At 44.6% G+C, this 21,937-nt stretch overlaps 1 protein-coding gene across 1 annotated transcript in view; it reads right to left on the bottom strand.

Annotated features, from left to right (window-relative positions):
* Positions 1 to 267: 267 nt before the first annotated feature.
* LOC140122936 (adhesion G-protein coupled receptor F3-like) overlaps positions 268 to 21,937 on the bottom strand; it is a 30,286-nt gene continuing 8,616 nt past the window's right edge. Inside the window, exons 6-15 of the mRNA XM_072144179.1 lie at positions 9,680 to 9,907; positions 8,488 to 8,709; positions 8,265 to 8,267; positions 7,474 to 7,605; positions 6,490 to 6,689; positions 5,891 to 6,073; positions 3,249 to 4,622; positions 1,794 to 1,832; positions 1,417 to 1,452; positions 268 to 406 (exon numbers count right to left, since the gene is read on the bottom strand). Coding sequence (XP_072000280.1) covers positions 326 to 406; positions 1,417 to 1,452; positions 1,794 to 1,832; positions 3,249 to 4,622; positions 5,891 to 6,073; positions 6,490 to 6,689; positions 7,474 to 7,605; positions 8,265 to 8,267; positions 8,488 to 8,709; positions 9,680 to 9,907 — 2,498 coding nt within the window. The 3' untranslated portion in view covers positions 268 to 325. The remainder of the gene's footprint in view (positions 407 to 1,416; positions 1,453 to 1,793; positions 1,833 to 3,248; positions 4,623 to 5,890; positions 6,074 to 6,489; positions 6,690 to 7,473; positions 7,606 to 8,264; positions 8,268 to 8,487; positions 8,710 to 9,679; positions 9,908 to 21,937) is intronic.

Here is a 21,937-nt window from a genome sequence, read left to right as displayed (position 1 = left end):
TAGACTAACATCAGGCTCTGCAGGGAGCAAAGTTGGATTTACTTTATGTCGGGTAAATCCAAACCAAATATACTTCATATTTATATAGAAGGTTGGAAAGAAAGTGTATCCTCAATGCCATATGTGCTCTGTAAAGATGTGAAAGTAATTACGGCCTGCACATATATGTATAGGGGTGAAATGGACAGATGGATATTAGCTTACATAAGATATGAAAATATAATAATGAAGATGTTTCTAGGAGGAGCATACACTGTACATCTTCTATATCATTTATTTGTAGCGTTATATATTGGATGTTTTATACAGATAAGTGAGAGGACCGTCATTTCTTCTTCTTTATGGAGGCCGTCATCTTGCTGGGGGCTTCAGAAGTGGACATTGTGGTTGTGGCTGTGGATGTTCCCTGTAAAACAAAAATATTCCATAATGTATCACATAGATTGATCATGTTATACTCTATAGCAGTGATGGCGAACCTTTTAGAGAGCGAGTGCTGAAACCACAACAAAAACCCACTTATTTATTTCCAAAGGGCCAACACAGCGATTTAAGCAATAACTTATTGCTTACTGCTTTGTCAAAGCTTTCATCGTATTGGCATCCTGAGGACATCAATACAGTAGAAAGAGAAATTCTGATTATTAATGTAGCCTCCCTCCATGGTCTCTTGTACAAGAAGAATGCAGGGCCCGTGGCAGGAGATCAAATTATTATCCAGCTCTGTCCAAATCTTCTCACTCCTCCTGCAGTCCCAGGCAGCCAGGGATATGTTGCTTTAAAATAGTCCTCAATGTCCTGTGTAGCTTGGGACTGCAAGAGGAGGCCATGTGTCCTGTCTTATGAACTCTATGCTGAGGACCTGGGTGCCCACAGAGAGGGCTCTGAGTGCCACCTCTGGCACCCGTGCCATAGGTTCGCCACCACTGCTCTATAGTGACACTATAAGGTCTTCATTTCCTCCCATTTTTGTGCCCAATCATGTCCCTGTGCAGAGGATGGAGTATTTATGTCCACTAAGGCTTCTCGAGTCACCCCCAGGTTTGGTGTTCTTCACCTTGTGTAGATATTTTGGTCTATTTTGGTAACTGTGTTATTTTGCTGCAAAACCCGAAACCTTGTGGAGGATTACCTTAAGCCTCATTCACACGGGCCGTTGTGTGGACTTATACAATAAAAGTAAAACATGATTGTCTTCTTCCAGAAATAGCACCTTACTTTTCCACTGGTGGTGACTGGTATTGCAGCTCAGCCATACTCAGTATAATGGAGCGGAGCTGCAAGACCTGACACAACCTATGAACACGTGGGGCGCTCATGTTCTATTTAAAGATACTTAGTTTCCTAACATTCAGTGTGTCTCTATATTAAAACAAGATGATAATTGTAATAATAAAAATCAGGTCTGAGACTTACAGAAGAAGATTGCTTATTGAAGAGCGCCTCCCGCACCTAAATGTGGATTGAATGACAATTACATTTCATTACTGCTGTCGCTGCTATACGGTGGAGTTGCATTGGTTATATAATTATCACTATTATCTAATTGTATCCATGTTCAAGGTAAGACACGGAATTCCACATTGATTCCATCTACATAGTAGCCACCTGGCTACATAACTTTATAAGACGCACTTGCTAGTGGCCATACACTTGTCCATCCTAGTGCACCACTTGTAGGTTTCTCGAAGTTGTCCCCATCTTTATACATTAATCTCAAAGCCAGGTCTACAAGGGATGTAACTATTGCTTTAGTCACAGTGGCACGAGGAGTATAAGAGCATAAATCTTACCTTTCTCTCTGTGATGCAAGTTATTAGAATAAAGAAACCCTGCAAAAAAGATACATAAAATGTACACGTAATAATAGCTAAATAAAATTATTATATATATAACAAAAGCCTTATGTATACAGAAAACAAAATTAACTGCAATAACTAATGTAATTCATGGTCACCACGTACACCCATCCTACCCATCATTGCATTTGGATGAAGACTTGTTTGTTGCCCACCTTAGAGTTGGCGAGAACTTACAGAATAAGAGCTTTGATGAGGGACTTGAGAAGATGACCAATGTCGTAGTCGCACCCGTGTACCCCCGGACTCCCACCATTGCTCTCAACTTTCCTCGAACCAGTGCTCACTCCGGCGGTCCAGTAGGTGCATCCTCACCTCCTAAAGCGCAAACACGCCGGCCTCCTGAGCTTTAAAAGACCCGCCCACCGATAATTGGCGCTGGTCGGCTGCCAATTCTGTTATATTCCCAGCCCTTTCCTGTGTACCCTGCTGGATCTTTGTGCCTCATAGCCTTAGAGAAAGCTTTATCCCTATGACTGTTTGCTAAATTCCCGCTGTGACCCCAGTTCCGTTCCTGACTACGCTCCTCCACTGCCTGCCTTGACCTTTTGCCTTGCTCCTGACTCCAATCCTGTGCCGCCTGTCTCAACCTACTGTCTGTCCTCGACCACTAGTTTGCCTTACAATTCTGTACTTCTACTTGGCCGCCACTGTGGGTAAAGTTGCGCCTGTGGAATGACCTGGCGGTACCACGCCGCAGCAAGTCCAGCCTGCTTTGCGGCGGGCTCTGGTAAAAACCGGGTACCACTTAGACTCTGGTCCCAGGTGTTCGCTCACGTCATCGTTCACGGTGGTCCAGTGGGTCCACTGGTGCGCATGGGCTATTGGTGTGGATCAACCTATTCACTGACCAAGACTTGGAAGACTCAAGAGTATATAGTCGTAAACCATTGTAAGATACATGAATCAATGAATTGTTACCCTTGATGTACTTGGTTGTGCGAGAGTCTACTAGAGAAGCACAATGGATAGCAATCCCCTTTGCTCTACAGAAGATATCATCCTGATTGCAGCCCATGTAGAACTTCTTAATATAGGACAATATCGACACTCTCTAGATACCCTTTACCTTAAAAAAACATCCTTTATCATCCCTACAATGCAGATGTTGGAGTATCTCCATATTAGGATATATTTTAGAGGTATGAACACTTTGGAGTCCTCCCATGGCAGAAAAACCTTTTGGGTTGGCTAGTTGCTTTCTATGAAATTAGTCATAGCATATAAGAAGAATTTGGATGTGTAAAAGTAGAGGGGGTACTAGAGGAGACTCCTGATTGAGTTCAATATTATAACATACAATAACATTACGTAATAATATGCAGTATAATAATAGGCAATAATATGCAGTCATAGATCCTAAATATCTTACATCATATTTACACTTACCTGGAAAGCATTCATTACAGCAAATCCATATGTGAAAATCTGCCTGGTCAAGTAGTCCAGCTCTGTCAACAGAGCAAATCCAAAAGACCAAGTCAATCCAAAAACTGGGGTTAGAACCAAGATGGCCTTCAAGATGCTCTTGGCTGTATCCCTGTCTTCTGGATGGTTCTTATCGGAAACAGAAGGCCTAGATAACTTGCTTATGACTACCAGAAGAGTAAGAAAGTTGAAGACGATGATGGATCCAGCTGGTATGGCGAACGCATAGATGGCACCACTTTCTGGATTCAACCAACACAAATCTTTATGGCTATATCTATCTCTTGGGTAGAAATACAAAAATGTTCCAGCAGCTATGATGACTGGAATGAAATATCCAACAAGGAATGACAGGGCCACGAAAACTCTCCTTCTGAGATGGTGGAAGACGAAGAGTAACTGATGCATGAGCATTACACTCTGAGCAAAGGTCCAGAAGAACAGGGTTAGGTAGAAGAAGTGGTTTAAGAAAGTTATTGAGAGGCAGATGAGTTTCTTGGTCATGACGGAAGGAAATGCTGAGGACAAGAAGCAGACGTCTGCACATAACAGAGATAGGGTAATGTTGACCAATGAGATGTGTCGAAAATATGAGATATTTGTCCTCACAACAGCCTTCCATACATACCACTCAACCAAGATACAAACACAGAGAGAAAATATAGAGACTCCAAGTCCAACATAAGTAATTTCTTCAATTAGAGCCAAAGATTCCACCTTTATAGACATTAGAACTGCAAACGAGGTCAAGTGGCTACAACTACAGTAGGTTATGTTATCTTCCACCCTTGAGGTACAGCCAACATCTGACCAAACCCCACCAGAATCTTTTTGAGCGAAGTCCCAGAAAACACAATGTTGAGAATACCTTTTATCTGAAGTATTTGTCTTGAAAGACATCAAGATATTAGAAGAAGCAGAGGTGGAATCCGATAACTGTATTGTTGTAGACTGCACAATGCTATTTAATTGGGATTCGTTGAACTTCTCCGTTGTACTTGGCAGGAGGCTACCAATGGTGTTGAAGGCTACACTGGTGATCTTGACATCACTTTTTTTCACTAGTGAAGATATAGTCTGCTGATCAATTGACATGCTTACTCCAAGATTCTCAAAGGTCTTCTTATAGTCATGCCCTTCTTGCCCCATTCCATAAGAATTGCCTTTTAACTGGATGTTTTCTAGATATATCTCAAAGGAGCCGTTGTCTGCACGAAGAAGCTGACTAAACCGTTCCACCGACTGAAGCACCGTAGAAGCTGGTGGACATTTGGGGGAACTCCACAGAGTTGCATAGTCAGGGTCTGTGAGGTTACTGGCCATGCTGAGGAAACCCTAGGAGGAAAGTATTAAAACCACATGATGTGAATAAGACTTAAACATAGATACATATATTATTCACATTTTTATATGTCATAGAAGAACAACAATGGAAGACATCGAGTCTCATGCTGGATCTCCATTTGTATCTATTGTAGAATCTACTGGAGTGGATCAAATAATGGAAATTACCCAAAAGTCTATGAATTAGAGCCATACATTGCTTAGATAGACAGCTTTAGTCTTCTCTAAAAATGTATAGGGTCTACCTTAACCAAAAGGCCTATTAACAAAGCATACGGATCCTATGTATGTATGTATGTAACAAGACTTTCAAAACACCAATATCAAACATTGGGGCAGGTTTACTTACCCGGTCCATTCGCGATCCAGCGACGCGTTCTCTGTGGTGGATTCGTGTCCGGCCTGGATTCACTAAGGCAGTTTCTCCGACGTCCACCAGGTGGCGCTGCTACACTGAAGTTCACCGGCCTATTCCTAGTGAAGGTAAGCGCGAGTCCTGTGACACTTTTTTTTTTTTTAAATGCGGTGGTTTTTCCGAATCCGTCGGGTTTTCGTTTGGCCACGCCCCCAATTTCCGTCGCGTGCATGCCAATCCCGGGGCAATACAGGGAAAATCGGCGCAAATCGGAAGCATTCGGGTAACACGACGGGAAAACGCGAATCGGGCCCTTAGTAAATGACCCCCATTATGTATAATAAAAAAACACAGGTCATCATTTTTGAGCACGAAAGGAGAACTTTATTGTATTTTTTTCTGTTTCAGTAGTGGAGTGAAAAGACAACCTTATCATCTCAGGGGTCGTTGGTTAATCTGAAGTATAATCTACTCTAAAACTAAGTAATCTTTCCTTGTTTATGATTCATCCTTAAGTACCACTATGATGAAGCATGAACCGAATTTAAATTCGGTTGTACACATGTAGGCCCAGTTGACTTTTTGCTCTCACTCGATGACATTCAAGTCACATGATAAAAAAAAACATGAAGTTCCTTAAAAATGGCTACGTGAGGATTTAGAAACCTAATTGATGAATTGGGTTAACTTGGGTTACGCCATTTCTACTTTCCATCAATGGTTTTTTTTATGTTGTCCAGAGGAGAGGACATTGGTTATAGAGGGTTTAATAATAGTTTGGGAGCTTTTGCTCTTTTGGAGAGAGCTTTCAATAGATGACATCTTTTCTGGCTCTTAGTTGAAGATAATACAATCTTAGAACGTCAGTAATCAAAAAAGAAAACAAAGTAGTTTTGAGACTTACAGTAACCACATCCACATCAAACGTGTTGTTGAGAGCTGATGCTATTTTGGAGAGAGTTCCCAGTATGGTGACCACTGCCGACACCTCTGCTGTATTATTAATGACCGCTCCACTGCTATTAGTCATCTGTTGGATTATTTCTGGTACTTTTACGAAAGAACTTCCCAGACCATCTTCTAGGGCCTACAAAATAGCATGTGTTACCACCAAGTAATCTTTCCACTTGCCTTGGGCGGGTTACAGAGATTAGGAGACTGTTCGGAGAGTTCCTTAAATACAAGCCAATAATAGGATATTCTACTACTAGGAACCCAATTAGAAATTGATATATTTCCCACCAGTGCCATTACAGGCATACCGAGTAATTATCATTGAAATCAATGAGCTGCCGACATAAGGTTGAGCCTCCAACACAAGGGTTGCACTTTGTAATTTCTCTCTGTCATGTTGAAGACCACCTCTTTGACCCCCATGCTATTGACAATTGAATTTTCTTTGGAGTATAATCTTATAATCCAAAAACCTGTTACATTTTTGCCACAAACCAGTAACATAAGCAAATCATTCACTTAGTAGGTAGGATATGATTGTGATGGTACCTGGGCATTGTATAGGGCTGTCTGCAAGATCTGATTTATGCAGTTGTCCTGTACCACCATCCACACTCCGTCTGCTGAACAATCCCGGGTCAGGGATCCATATTTCCCAGATGGGCAGGTTGTAGTAGCGGACAAGCCAGCTTTTGTAATATTCCAAGTCACCCCATAGTTCACGTCAATGCCGCAATATTTGTCTTCCACTACAAAAAAATAAAAATTAAATCACTTAAAAAGGCATGGTGAGAAGATGAGGAGATCAATAATGGACCAAGCTGCTCAGTGCAGAAGCTTGAGAGAACCTTATTGCGCAGGCACAGGAGAATGGAGAAGGGTCCTCATAAAGGCATTGGCACATGCTGACCCTTTAGGAAACTAAGAGCCAGCAAGGGAGACAACAAAAAGAAAACAAGATGCCAGATGCAGAGGTCAGCGCAGAAGATAGAGATACCAGGGATTGGCATTTAAAGGGAATCTGTCACCAGGAGACCCATTTTTAGCCATCCCCCAGTCCCCACAGAGCATAGTACATACACTGCCAAAGTGTTTTTGTATAAAAAATAGGTTTTACAGAAAAAAAGATATGTTATATTGTACCTTTCAATAGCATCTGCTGTGTGACTAGGCAGTTGCCAATTGGGAGGGGCTGGAATGGAGCAGTCCCCGCCCCCACCCTTGGGAAACATGTGACCTTTTCAAATATATGAATAACTCCTAACACTCGGGATTGGCTGTAGAGGAGCAGGGGGCGTCGCTAAGCCCAGTGATGGGTGTTTTCATATATTTGAAAAAGTCACATGGAGAAGCTGAATCCCAAGGGTAGGGGGGGGGGGAACTGCTCCTTTCCAGCCCCTCCCAAAAGGCAACTTTCTGGTCGATCTGGTCAAATTAAAACACTTTGACCTCCACCCTCCCCACCCAATTTGCCATCTAAAATGGGTGGAAGGGTATTTATTTATTGCAATGCCCCTGATCCAATGGACCTACCTCCGATGATAGTCACAGGGATAGTAGAGCCTTTCTGCTGTCCCACTTTATTTGTAAATGTACAGGTGTAATTTGTGTTGTTAGCTGGACGCGGAGGAGCCAATGAGTAACATCTCATGTCCGTCCTACTACCTGTAAAGGTAAAAGATGGATTTTTAATACATGTCTGATGCTCATTCATATTATGATTATGGTGGGAATATTTTTGGAATTTGACTCAAAATGGAATCTATTATGAAAGGAATTATTCACATCCTAATTTTTTTTTTCCCAGACGATTGTATTACTTTCCACTTAATATATTATTTGATACACTTGGACACAGTGTAACCTTTGCTGTTGTTGGCCTCCATATTAGTAGTCCAAGCTCCGAAACCTAACAATGATATACAAAAATTTCCTAAAAAACATACAGTAAATTCAGGAGCTAGGGAGTTGGTTATCGTTTGCCATAGAAGGGAGGGCAAGCTTAATGTCAAGACTGGAGAGGCAAAGTAATCAAATCAGACATTGAAATTTCCGTATATGAGGTGGATTCTGTTGGGTATGTCTTGTGACATATCCAGCCAAAAGTAATGGTTCTTAAAGGAGTTGGCCAGTAACAATAAGCTATATCCTATCCAAAGGGGTCGGTGCATAGGGAATAGGTGCTGATCAGTGAGTGTCTCAGTGATGGCACCCCCACGGATTATGAGAACCGGGGTCTGTTGTACCCTGTTATACCCCAGATGATTGGAACAGCCACATCCGTTCCACTAACAGTGAATAAAGTGGAAGCCCACATGTCTGACCTGCTGCTCCATTCATTTGGGTTGCAACAGAGGCAGATGCTCTTGATCCGTGGGGGTCCCATCACTGAGACCCCCATCAATCAGCAAGTTAGCCCATATCCTGTGGCTAGGGACACGCACTTCAAGGACACGTATTTTAGAGAGCTGAATAATGAGTTATTATAGACATCCTGTAGAATCCTGTTTCCCTGAGTTAAATGGACTATTATTGTTGTACACTCACCGGGCTGTGCTCCTAGCGTCACGTTGTCGTAAGACCAAGATACATTGTACTCTTCACCATCCAATCCTACACAGCACTCCAACACCAACTGGGAAGTGTCTCTAGAGGTCAAACTCTTCTGTATGGGGTTGACAGTGATCTCGGATGGGAGTAGGATAACATTGACCTCTGCCTTTGCTTCATGGACCAGGGTATCATTGAAGAACTGGCAGATAAATGTCCCTGGAACAAGACACAATCTTTTTGAAAATGTTTCGATAACAGATCAAAACTTTAAGAAGCCCAAAAATCTGGGTTCATTCGCAATAAAAAAAATTCCTGGAAGCGTTATAATTCCGATTGGGGTGTTGACTAAAGTGGGCAACATCTTCTCTAAGAGATCTCCCTAGAAAATATGATGGTGGAAGCGGAGTATGGCCACTGAGGGAAAATAGAGCATGACCATTTCATGGATACTTCCACCAAGTCCTATGGCTCTCCGATATAGTTGATGAGAACAGGAACTCCACCTTTGACATCCATATACACTAGTAGGATGTAGATGAGATTGAGGCGCTGTATTAGTAAGCAATCAAAATCCATGTAAAGGTTCTTAAGTCACAAACATAAGATATTTTGACCAACAATGGTACCAATAAGCTGAGCTTTCTATGCACGTGGTTTGGAGGACACCTTTATACTATGGGGGTCATTTACTAAGGGCCCGATTCGCGGTTTCCCGATGTGTTACCCGAATATTTCCGATTTGCGCCGATATCCCATGAATTGTCCCGGGATTTTGGCGCACGCGATCGGATTTTGGCGCATCGGCGTTGGCATCCACGCGACGGAAGTCGGGGGGCGTGGTCGAATGAAAACTCGACGGATTCGGAAAAACAGCCACATTTAAAAAACAAAATGTGTCCCGAAGCTTGCACTTACTTTCACTAGGAATAGGCTGGTGTACTTGAGTGCGTTACGATGCTCTTCAGCGCAGCAGCGCCACCTGGTGGACGTTGGAGGAACTGCCTTAATGAATCCCGACCGGACCCGAATCCACCGCAGAGAACGCGCCGCTGGATCGCGAATGGACCGGGTAAGTAAATCTGCCCCATAATGTATAACAGTTATTTAGTTAACTTGTTGCCTGTTAAGGTTACCTCATAGTTGAACACTAGTATACTAGACCTTATTTTGTCTTTGAACCACTGACCTTCCCACCAGATATCCGCCTTGTTGATAATGAGCACAGAGATGGTCTTATGCAATAGAACCTGCACCGAGATGTCCACGTTCTTTCCACCACTATAAATCACGTTGCTGATGTTACCGGCGGTCAGAGACCAGCTCACAGAAGTTATGGTTTCATTAATCTGACAGGTCAGCTGGATAGGGTCCAAATATCTCACTTCTAGCTTCACAGGTTCAATATGTGTCACTCCTGCAAAATCAGGAAATTTGCAGAAAGTAGCTATGTGCACAGTATTATAATATTTATAGTGTTATATAGATGGACAGTATTATAGTAGTTATATTCTTGTACATAGGGGCAGTATTATAGTAGTTATATTCCTGTACATAGGGGGCAGTATTATAGTAGTTATATTCCTGTACATAGGGGGCAGTATTATAGTAGTTATATTCTTGTACATAGGGGCAGTATTATAGTAGTTATATTCTTGTACATAGGGGGCAGTATTATAGTAGTTATAGTCTTGTACATAGGGGGCAGTAGTATAGTAGTTATATTCTTGTACATAGGGGGTAGTATTATAGTAGTTATATTCTTGTACATAGGGCAGTATTATAGTAGTTATATTCTTGTACATAGGGGGTAGTATTATAGTAGTTATATTCTTGTACATAGGGGTAGTATTATAGTAGTTATATTCTTGTACATATGGGGCAGTATTATAGTAGTTATATTCTTGTACATAGGGGGCAGTATTATAGTAGTTATATTCTTGTACATAGGGGCAGTATTATAGTAGTTATATTCTTGTACATAGGGGCAGTATTATAGTAGTTATATTCTTGTACATAGGGGCAGTATTATAGTAGTTATATTCTTGTACATAGGGGGCAGTATTATAGTAGTTATATTCATGTACATAGGGGGCAGTATTATAGTAGTTATATTCTTGTACATAGGGGACAGTATTATAGTAGTTATATTCCTGTACATAGGGGCAGTATTATGGTAGTTATATTCTTGTACATAGGGGACAGTATTATAGTAGTTATATTCTTGTACATAGGGGGCAGTATTATAGTAGTTATATTCTTGTACATAGGGGGCAGTATTATAGTAGTTATATTCCTGTATATAGGAAGCAGTATTATAGTAGTTATATTCTTGTACATAGGGGGCAGTATTATAGTAGTTATATTCCTGTACATAGGGGCAGTATTATAGTAGTTATATTCTTGTACATAGGGGCAGTATTATAGTAGTTATATTCTTGTACATAGGGGGCAGTATTATAGTAGTTATATTCTTGTACATAGGGGCAGTATTATAGTAGTTATATTCTTGTACATAGGGGGCAGTATTATAGTAGTTATATTCTTGTACATAGGGGGCAGTATTATAGCAGTTATATTCTTGTACATAGGGGGCAGTATTATAGTAGTTATATTCTTGTACATAGGGTGCAGTATTATAGTAGTTATATTATTGTACATAGGCGGCAGTATTATAGTAGTAATATTCTTGTACATAGGGGGCAGTATTATAGTAGTTATATTCTTGTACATAGGGGGTAGTATTATAGTAGTTATATTATTGTACATAGGCGGCTGTATTATAGTAGTTATATTCTTGTACATAGGGGGCAGTATTATAGTAGTTATATTCTTGTACATAGGGGGCAATATGATAGTAGTTATATTCTTGTACATAGAGGGGCACTATTATAGTAGTAATATTCTTGTACATAGGGGCAGTACTATAGTAGTTATATTCTTGTACATAGGGGGCAGTATTATAGCAGTTATATTCCTGTACATAGGGGGCAGTATTATAGTAGTTATATTCTTGTACATAGAGGGCCGTATTATAGTAGTTATATTCCTGTACATAGGGGCAGTATTATAGTAGTTATATTCTTGTACATAGCGGGCAGTATTATAGTAGTTATATTCTTGTACATAGGGGGCAGTATTATAGTAGTTATATTTCTGTACATAGGGAGCAGTATTATAGTAGTTATATTCTTGTACATAGGGGCAGTATTATAGTAGTTATATTCTTGTACATAGGGGGCAGTATTATAGTAGATATATTCTTGTACATAGGGGGCAGTATTATAGTAGATATATTCTTGTACATAGGGGCAGTATTATAGTAGTTATATTCTTGTACATAGGGGGCAGTATTATAGTAGATATATTCTTGTACATAGGGGCAGTATTATAGTAGTTATATTCTTGTACATAGGGGGCAGTATTATAGTAGATATATTCTTGTACATAGGGAGCAGTATTATAGTAGTTATATTCTTGTACATAGGGAGTAGTATTATAGTAGTAATATTCTTGTACATAGGGGGCAATTTTTATTAGTATAAACAAACAGAAAATATTACAATACATTCTCATCAGAATGAGCAGACAATTATTTAACACATATCATGCAGATCAGAAAATAATAAATTCATAATAATCTTAACTCAAAAAGTCCATCACTGGTACAAAGAAAAATGTGGAAATTAATATAATTACTTGATGAATTACCCCAGACATATGTTCCTCCATAACTTAACATTATTACCAGTTTTTTTAACCTCTATGGATCATATCCACCTCAGCTCTGATAATATTTGGGTGACTGCGGTCATGGGCTGGAAGGACTCGCTGTGTGCAGACACTCTGGTCCTGGTGTGCCAGTGGTAATATTTGATTGTACTGATGATCAGGTACATGGTCCCTCTGTCGATGCCGGCTACCTGTGGTGTCACCCCATAGATTATGTCCGGGTAGGTCAGAGACTGCAGTCTTGATATTCCGAGTCTGTGGGACACCTCCTGCCATATCTGCCTCCCTCCCGGGCACTCAGTGATGAAATGCTCCATGGTCTCTTCTTGTTGACATCCCAAGGGGCACAAACGCTCAGAGAGACTCAAGAATTTTAAATTTCCCCTGACAAAGAGCCTCCCATGCAAGGATAACCAGGCGATATCAAAGAGCTTTGCAGGGAGCCTTGGACTATTGAGGAACCTCAGACTTTCCTGCAGGGTGGCCGTTGTGCAGTCCCTCAGAGCTGGCTAAACAGTATAGAAGGTCCTACAGATATTAGTGTACAGCTCCTTCCTGGTCCTACTCTCCAGATAGGTCTTATCTATTCTCCACTTTTTCAAACACCTAAGACCATACTCCAGATACTGGGGGAGGAAGCCAGGAGTCCATCGGCCCCTCTTGAGACTGCCGCCTCGCACCCAAGACTCTGCAAAAGGCAATATCCAGTCCCTGACACTACTTACCCACAGGAGACCATTGTTTGAGTCCAGGCAACCAAAATTAACTTTCAGAAACATGGAGTCAAAAAATACCCTTGGATTTAACATATCCAGCCCACCCTCTCTCCTCCGTAGGTAGGTTATCCCTCTTTTTACTGGGTTCAACCTGTTTCCCCATAAAAGCTGGAAGAACAGGCTAAAGAGCCTAGCGGAGAAAGATTCTGGCAAAGGAAAGACGACAGAGACGTAGAGGAAGACAGGGACCAGGTAAGTCTTCATCAGAGTAACCCTTTCTCTATAGGTCAGCCTCCAGTTCTTCCATCGCTGAACCTTTGCATTTCCGGTTTCCAACTTATCCTCCCAATTTAGTTTGGCATTATCTTCCCTCCCAAATTTAACCCCAAGGATCTTAATATGGGTGGAGGCCTTGGCAAACTGTGGTAGATCAAAGCCAGGAGCAGTATCCAATGTCCAGAAAGCTTGACTCTTCTCAAGGTTGACCAGAGACCCGGAGGCCTCCGAGTAACTTCTGATGGCTGCAGACAACATCTCCACCTCACGAGGTTGAGATATCACCACAGTCACATCATCCGCGTAGGCGACTACCTTCAAAGGCAAGCAATGGGGGACCGGCACCCCCTGAAAATCGCACCGCTGCAGTGATCGCAGAAACAAGTCTATAGCAAACACATACAGCAGTGGACTCAGGGGGCAGCCCTGTCGCACCCCTGCCTCTACTCCGAAAGTGTCCCCCTGCCAACCATTGATCAGAGGAAAGCTCTTCGCCTCTCTGTACAAAGTTCTCAGCCAATCTATAAATTGTCCCGGAATACCGTACTTTGACAAAGTGGCCCATAGATAATCATGGTCAACCCTGTCAAAGGCTTTAGCCTGGTCCAGACCTACAACATATCTCCCACACCTCAGAGCTTTACATCTCTCAAACATCTCTCTTATCGAGATGACTGCTCCAGAGATGTTCCGCCCTTTTACTGTGCCGTACTGAGAGCCTGCCAACAGTGCCGGGGACAAACAGACTAACCTAGAAAACAGAATCTTTGCCAGAATCTTCCGGTCGACATTCAAGAGGGGGATCGGCCTCCAGTTCTTGATGTCACTCGGCTCCTTACCTTTGGACAGCAGAATAAGGGAGGACACTCTCATGGATGGAGGCATCAGGTGATTTTCTAGACAATTAGTAAACACATCCACAAGGATCGGGGCTAAGAGGTCTCTAAACTTCTTATAGAATTCACATGTTATACCATCAGGACCTGGTGCCTTCTTCAGATGTAACTTATCAATGGCCTCTTTAACCTCCTCCTCTGTTATTTCTGCTGTCAAAGGAGAAAAGTCCAAATCACTAGTGTCAGGGCCTGGAGTTGCCTCCAAGAATTGAGCCATTTTCTCTTTATCCAAAACCTTCTTCTGAAATAATTCAGCATAGTAGGATCTCACCACCCCCAGGATACCCTCCCGAGATTCCTGCAAAACTCCCTGGGAGTCAGTGAGACCTGTGATCAATTTCTTGGCCACACGTTCCCGGCAATTTTCATACGGATCAGGAACGCCCAGTTTTCCGTAGTCCCGCTCGATAACCAGGGACGTGTAGCGGCTGTACTGATACTGCTTTATTTCAGATTTCAGTCGGTCAATATTTTGTTTGTCATCCCCGCCCGCCGAATACAGTGACTCCAATTCTTTCCGCAGCTTGAGATACTGGCTGTACTTACTCTTACCCTTCTTCACTGACAGTCTCTTTAAGAGGGACCGGATTTCCTCCTTGACGTTCTCCCACCAGTCAGATATGTTGTCATAGAAGTCTTGTCTCTGGAGCTGGTCCTGAAAAAGGGAGTGGATACAATTCTGGACATAGGCATCATCCAGGATGCTAGAATTGAGCCTCCATAACCCCCGACCAATATCCGAGCGGTTAGTGGCTCCTAGGTGAAACAGTAGGACAAGATGGTCAGAATATGGGACGACCTTCTCGCTTATACCACTAACATTCTCTGAGGGACTCACAAATGCCATATCGATCCTGCTGTGCCTGTCAGCACACGTATAGGTGTACCGAGGCTTCCTCCCGTCCAAGTTAAATACATCACGTAGATGGGCCTGTGATATTATGCTTTGTAGGACCCTGGAGTCTCTAAGCACTGCTCTGCCCGAGGACCTGTCACCTGAAGTCATGACAACATTAAAGTCGCCCGCCATTATCACAGGGATAGAGGTAAATAAATGCTGCTTCACCTCATTGAACAGCTGGATTCTCTCTGTCACTGTCTGTGGGCCATAGATGTTGATCAGCCGGAGCCGCCTACCATGGATGGTCACTTCCAGCACCAGGCACCTCCCCATAGCGACCTCCGTTAGCCTGTGCACCGTCACGTCTGTGGTGTTAAACAGTATGGCGACCCCGGCGTACGGCTCCACAGCCAGTGACCAGTAAGAAGGACCAGACCGCCACTCACGCTCAGCCTCACGGAGATGCCCCAAGGTGGTCAGACGGGTCTCCTGCAGGAAGATGACATCAGCGTCCAAATATCTTAGGTGGTCATATACAGCGTGTCTGGTCCTTCTTACTTTAATGCTGTTGACGTTGCTGGAAGCAACTTTTAGAGAGAACCCAGCCATTATAACTAGAGATGAGCGAACATACTCGATCGAGCATTAGCGTACTCGTAACTGCTCGTTGCTCGGACGAGTATTTCGCCCGCTCGAGAAAATGGCAGCTCCCGCCGTTTTGCTTTTTGGCGGCCAGAAACAGAGCCAATCACAAGCCAGGAGACTCTGCACTCCACCCAGCATGACGTGGTACCCTTACACGTCGATAGCAGTGGTTGGCTGGCCAGATCAGGTGACCCTGGGATAGACTAGCCGCTGCCCGCGCTGCTCGGATCATTCTCTGTCTGGATGCCGCTAGGGAGAGAGCTGCTGCTGGTCAGGGAAAGCGTTAGGGTGTTCTATTAGCTTACTGTTAGGCAGGAGTGATTCTACAACAACCCAACAGCCCTTCTTAGGGCTACAATAACGTTATACTTTTTTTTTTTGTTTGCTTGTGGCTGGGCTTGCTGGCACTAGTAGTGCCGCTAGTACCATATTGTGAGGAATTTGCAGGGGGACTTGCTACTGTTGTGTTTAGCTCTTAGTGACACACATATCCACCTCAAACACCAAAGTGGGAAAATTTATTAGGGGTTTGATTTCAATTAGGCACAGTCTGCCAGTTTCTTTTTATTTTACGTTTATTTTTTTAATAACTCAGTGTCATCTCATCTTGCATAGTAGTGTGCTTTAATACTTGGCTAGAAAATAGCCATAGGAGAATCCAAACGGCTTACTTACGCCTACAGTAGCGTTATATATATTTGATTTCTGGTTGATCTGCTGGTGGCTGTAGTTGCTGCAGTGCATCTACTAGCAAATTGTGAGCAATTTGGAGTGAGACTTGCGACCACTGTGTTTTGCGCTTAGTGACGCACATATCCATCGCAAAGACCGAAGTGGGAAAATTTATTAGGGCCCGGGGTTGGATTTCAATTAGACACAGTCTGCCATTTCCTTTTTTATTTTACGTTTATTTTTTTAATAACTCAGCGTCATCTCATCTGGCATAGTAGTGTGCTTTCATACTTGGCTAGAAAATAGCCATAGCAATAAGATAGCATCGTTTGGTTTTAAAAACTAAAAAACACACACAAAAAAAAAAAAACACAAAAAAAAGTTAAAAAAAAAATTAAAGTTATAACTCTCATTTTCAAAATGTTTAACCCGAGGGCTAGGGGTAGAGGACGAGGGCGGGGACGTGGGCGTCCAACTACTGCAGGGGTCAGAGGCCGTGGTCCTGGGCGGGGTGAGACACCACCTGCTTATGAGGGAGCAGGGGAACGCCGCAGAGCTACACTCCCTAGGTTCATGTCTGAAGTTACTGGGACTCGTGGTAGAGCACTGTTGAGGCCAGAACAGTGCGAAGAGGTGATGTCGTGGATTGCCGACAATGCTTCGAGCAATTTGTCCACCAGTCAGTCTTCCACGCAGTCCACCCATGTCACCGAAATCGGCACTCCAATATGAATGCTAAACACCCCACTCAGTGGCAACAAGCGCGTTCACCTCCGGCCGTGCACACCACTGCTCCTTCCCCTGTGTCAGCTGATAGTCAGCCCCCTGCCCAGGACCCTGCCACAAAAACCCCATCGTCGCCTCCACGATCCTCCACAGCATCCACCAGCGTTCAGCTCTCCATACCCCAGACGCTGGAGCGGAAACGCAAATATAGTGCAACCCACCCGCACGCCCAAGCCCTTAATGTGCACATCTCCAGATTGCTAAGCCTGGAGATGCTGCCCTATAGGCTAGTAGAGACCGAGGCCTTTCGCAGCCTCATGGCGGCGGCCGCCCCTCGGTATTCGGTCCCCAGCCGCCACTACTTTTCCCGATGTGCCGTCCCAGCCCTGCACCAGCACGTGTCAGACAACATAATCCGTGCCCTGACCAACGCCGTTTCTGACAAGGTCCACCTGACCACGGACACGTGGACGAGTGCTGCCGGGCAGGGCCACTATATATCGCTGACGGCACATTGGGTTAACTTGGTGGAGGCTGGGACCGAGTCTGACCCTGCGGCTGGTCATATACTGCCGACGCCGAGGATTGCGGGGCCTACCTCGGTCCAGGTGTTTCAGGCCTACTATGCCTCCTCCTCCTCCCACCCCTCCTCCACCTCCTCCTCCGAACGACCATCCGTGGGCATGGCGCCATCAGTCGGTAGCTCTAGGCACAGCAGCAGTGCCGTCGCTAAGCGACAGCAGGCGGTGCTCAAACTGCTGAGCCTAGGCGATAAAAGGCACACCGCCCAAGAACTATTACAGGGCATCACGGCGCAGACTGATCTGTGGCTGGCACCGCTGAACCTGAAGCCAGGCATGGTTGTGTGTGACAACGGCCGTAACCTGGTGGCGGCTCTGCAACTCGGCAGACTGACACATGTGCCATGCCTGGCCCATGTGTTAAATCTGATAGTTCAGCGTTTCCTCAAGACATACCCCAATCTGTCTGATTTGCTCACGAAGGTGCGCCGCATCTGTGCGCATTTCAGGAAGTCCAGCACAGATGCTGCCACTCTCAGGGCAGCGCAGCGCCGCCTCCAACTGCCCGCTCACCGACTGTTGTGCGACGTGCCCACGAGGTGGAATTCAACACTGACCATGTTATCCAGAGTTTACCAGCAGCGCCGAGCGATTGTAGACTGCCAGATGTCAACTTCCACCAGAACTGGTAGTCAGGTCAGTCAGCTTCCTCAAGTCTACAATGAGGAGTGGACGTGGATGTCTGATATCTGTCAGGTGCTGAGTAACTTTGAGGAGTCAACACAGATGGTCAGTGGCGATGCCGCCATCATCAGCCTCACCATCCCGCTGCTTGGCCTGTTGAAAAACTCTCTGGTCAGCATGAAGTCGGAAGCTTTGCGCTCCTCACAAGAGACGGGGGAAGAAGATTCCCTTGTTGATAGCCAAAGCACCCTTAGGTCTGTTTCTCAGCGCATATCGGAGGAGGTGGAGGTGGAGGAGGATGAGGAGGAAGAGGAGGAGAATGTTGGCGAGACACAAGAGGGGACCATTGTTGAGTCCTTCACTGTTGAGCGTGTATGGGCAGAAGAAGAGGAGTTGGAGGAGGAGGAAATGGACAGTCAGGCCAGTGAGGGGAGTGAATTCTTACGCGTTGGTACTCTGGCGCATATGGCAGATTTCATGCTAGGCTGCCTATCCCGTGACCCTCGCGTTCAAAGAATTTATTCCAGCACCGATTACTGGGTATTCACTCTCCTGGACCCACAGTACAAGCAAAATCTTTCCACTCTCATCCCTGGAGAGGAAAGGAGTGTGAGAATGCATGAATACCAGCAGGCCCTGGTGCACAAGCTGAAACAGTATTTCCCTTCTGACAGCGCTAGCGGCAGAGTGCGTAGTTCTGCGGGACAAGTAGCGAGGGAGAGTAGGCGAGCAGGCAGCTTGTCCAGCACTGGCAAGGGTACGCTTTACAAGGCTTTTGCCAGCTTTATGTCACCCCAGCAAGACACTGTCACCTGTCCCCAGTCTCGGCAGAGTAGGGCTGATCTTTACAGAAAGATGGTGAGGGAGTACGTAGCTGACCATACCATCGTCCTAAATGATCACACAGCTCCCTACAACTACTGGGTTTCAAAGCTGGACATGTGGCACGAACTGGCGCTGTACGCCTTGGAGGTTCTTGCCTGCCCTGCCGCTAGCGTCTTGTCCGAGCGGGTTTTCAGTGCAGCTGGTGGCATCATCACCGATAAGCGTACACGCCTGTCGACTGACAGCGCTGACAGGCTGACGCTTATCAAGATGAATAAAGCCTGGATTTCTCCTAATTTCCAATCTCCACCAGGTGAAGGAAGCTCAACCTGAATAATTTATCCACTCCTCCTCCTCCTCATTTTCCTCCTCTTTGTACAGTAAAGCAGAGGAAACTGGCTATTTTTTTGACAGGGCCCACTGGCTCTAGCTATAGTACTTTATGCATTTAATTTTTATGGAGGGCCACCGACCCGGTCCTCTGTTTTAAACAATTTTTGGGAGTGCCACATACAGGCACTCAATCTATTCAATTTTTCTGGAGGGCCACCTACCTGCTCCTCTGGTTTGAAAACTTTTTTGGACTGCCACATACAGGCACTCAATCTATTTCATTTTTCTGGAGGGCCACCTACCTGCTCCTCTGGTTTGAAAACTTTTTTGGACTGCCACATACAGGCACTCAATCTATTCAATTTTTATGGAGGGCCACCTACCTGCTCCTCTGGTTTGAAAACTTTTTTGGACTGCCACATACAGGCACTCAATCTATTCCATTTTTATGGAGGGCCACCTACCTGCTCCTCTGGTTTGAAAACTTTTTTGGACTGCCACATACAGGCACTCAATCTATTCCATTTTTATGGAGGGCCACCTACCTGCTCCTCTGGTTTGAAAACTTTTTTGGACTGCCACATACAGGCACTATCCAAATTGAATTGTCTCCATAGCAGCCTCCACACGTTGTCTCCATTGCTACCTCCAAAAGTCGTCCATATAGCTGCCTCCATACATCGTCCCTTTATCAAACGAGGTGTCTCAGGCCGAAATTTGGGTTGTTTTCATGGATTCCACATCAAAGTTGTTAACTTTGTCGCCACCCTGCTGTGTTATCCACAAAATACACTGGCAAACTTTTACCATTTACGGATATTATTTCAGCTCTTCTTGCGCAGATGTTTACATTCCCCTCACCCGCCATATCCCAAACTTATAAGAACGCTACTACACTTGATCTTATACAAAAGGTTCTTAGAAGTGCTGTTTGGGGAGTAGCCTAGAGACAGGGGCTTGGATTGGCGAAAGCTCGCCTGGCAGCGGAGCGCCAGCTCCATGCCAAGATCCAACTAACATAGTTTTAACTGCAGCACCTTTAATCTACTACTAGTTCACTGCCTCCATACATGGTCCCCTTATCAAACGAGCTGTGTCAGGCAGAATTTTGGATTGTTTTCATGGCTTCCATGTTAACTTTGTCGCCACCCTGCTGTGTAATCCACAAAATATACTGGCAAACTTTTATCATTTACGGATATTATTTCAGCGCTTCTTGCGCAGATGTTTACATTCCCCTCACCCGCCATATCCCAAACTTATAAGAACGCTACTACACTTGATCTTATACAAAAGGTTCTTAGAAGTGCTGTTTGGGGAGTAGCCTAGAGACAGGGGCTTGGATTGGCGAAAGCTCGCCTGGCAGCGGAGCGCCAGCTCCATGCCAAGATCCAACTAACATAGTTTTAACTGCAGCACCTTTAATCTACTACTAGTTCACTGCCTCCATACATGGTCCCCTTATCAAACGAGCTGTGTCAGGCAGAATTTTGGATTGTTTTCATGGCTTCCATGTTAACTTTGTCGCCACCCTGCTGTGTAATCCACAAAATATACTGGCAAACTTTTATCATGTACCGATATTATTTGAGCGCTTCTTGCTCACCTCCTTTGGTTCCTCTCTGCCACCCATTGGTTTGAAGCCTGAGTCCATTTAGGGTATGTCGCCATGCCACTCTCTAGCCTGCCGCTGCTGCCGCTGCCTCTGCATGCCGTCCCCTATAGTGTCAGGGTCAATTATTGGATGTTTTAGATGCTATCTAGCCTCATTCGGTCACTCTGTCATGGCCATGCTGTTGCCCATACTTTTGGCATAATGGTGCGATTAAGCAGCCTCAGAGGCATCCATGCATGCTGCCCCTGCTGTTTCCTGTCCATTTCCGTGGTGTTTCCATCCTTTTCTGAGGTTCCCAGGTGTTTGGCCAAGCTTCCCTGTGCAGAGCCTTGGTCCCCTTGAAAAATGCTCGAGTCTCCCATTGACTTCAATGGGGCTCGTTACTCGAAACGAGCACTCGAGCATCGGGAAAAGTTCGTCTCGAATAACGAGTACCCGAGCATTTTAGTGCTCGCTCATCTCTAATTATAACCAAAAAAAGCAAAGCAGCGACCCCCATCATCATGAGTCAGAGTCATCCTCCCCCTGTCTTCCACCTGTCTCCATGTCTGACTCCTCCGCGGTATCTACAGGAGGGGGCTTCTTCTTAGTTGGAGGATCCCCTGTATCCGCTTCACACTCATTTTGAATGCTCTGTAACTCTCTCTCATAATCCCCATCCGACTCTGACAGAGCATCATATCTGTTAGATAGGACCAGGACCCCGGCATCACCACTGGCTTTTCTCCTGGTTTTTGGGCCTAAATTACAATCTTCCTCAGGTTTACGAGAGGATTTATCTTTTTTTTTCCTCTTGTTCTTCTTTGACTCCTCAAATTCAGATGTTGTTACAGAGGTGGCTGCCTGAGGCTGGCCCCGAGTGACCAACTCCATACTCCCCTGATTGCTGTCTGACTGCTGGGGTTCTGGTACTGTCTCACCTGACCCCTGCTGTACCTCCCCCCTGGTCAGAATTTGCCCCGACA

The sequence above is a fragment of the Engystomops pustulosus genome, chromosome 3 (genome assembly GCF_040894005.1).
Source record: "Engystomops pustulosus chromosome 3, aEngPut4.maternal, whole genome shotgun sequence".
NCBI classification, from domain to species: domain Eukaryota; kingdom Metazoa; phylum Chordata; class Amphibia; order Anura; family Leptodactylidae; genus Engystomops; species Engystomops pustulosus.
Note: the sequence above shows the minus strand (reverse complement) of the source record. Positions and strands in the feature narration are given on the sequence as shown.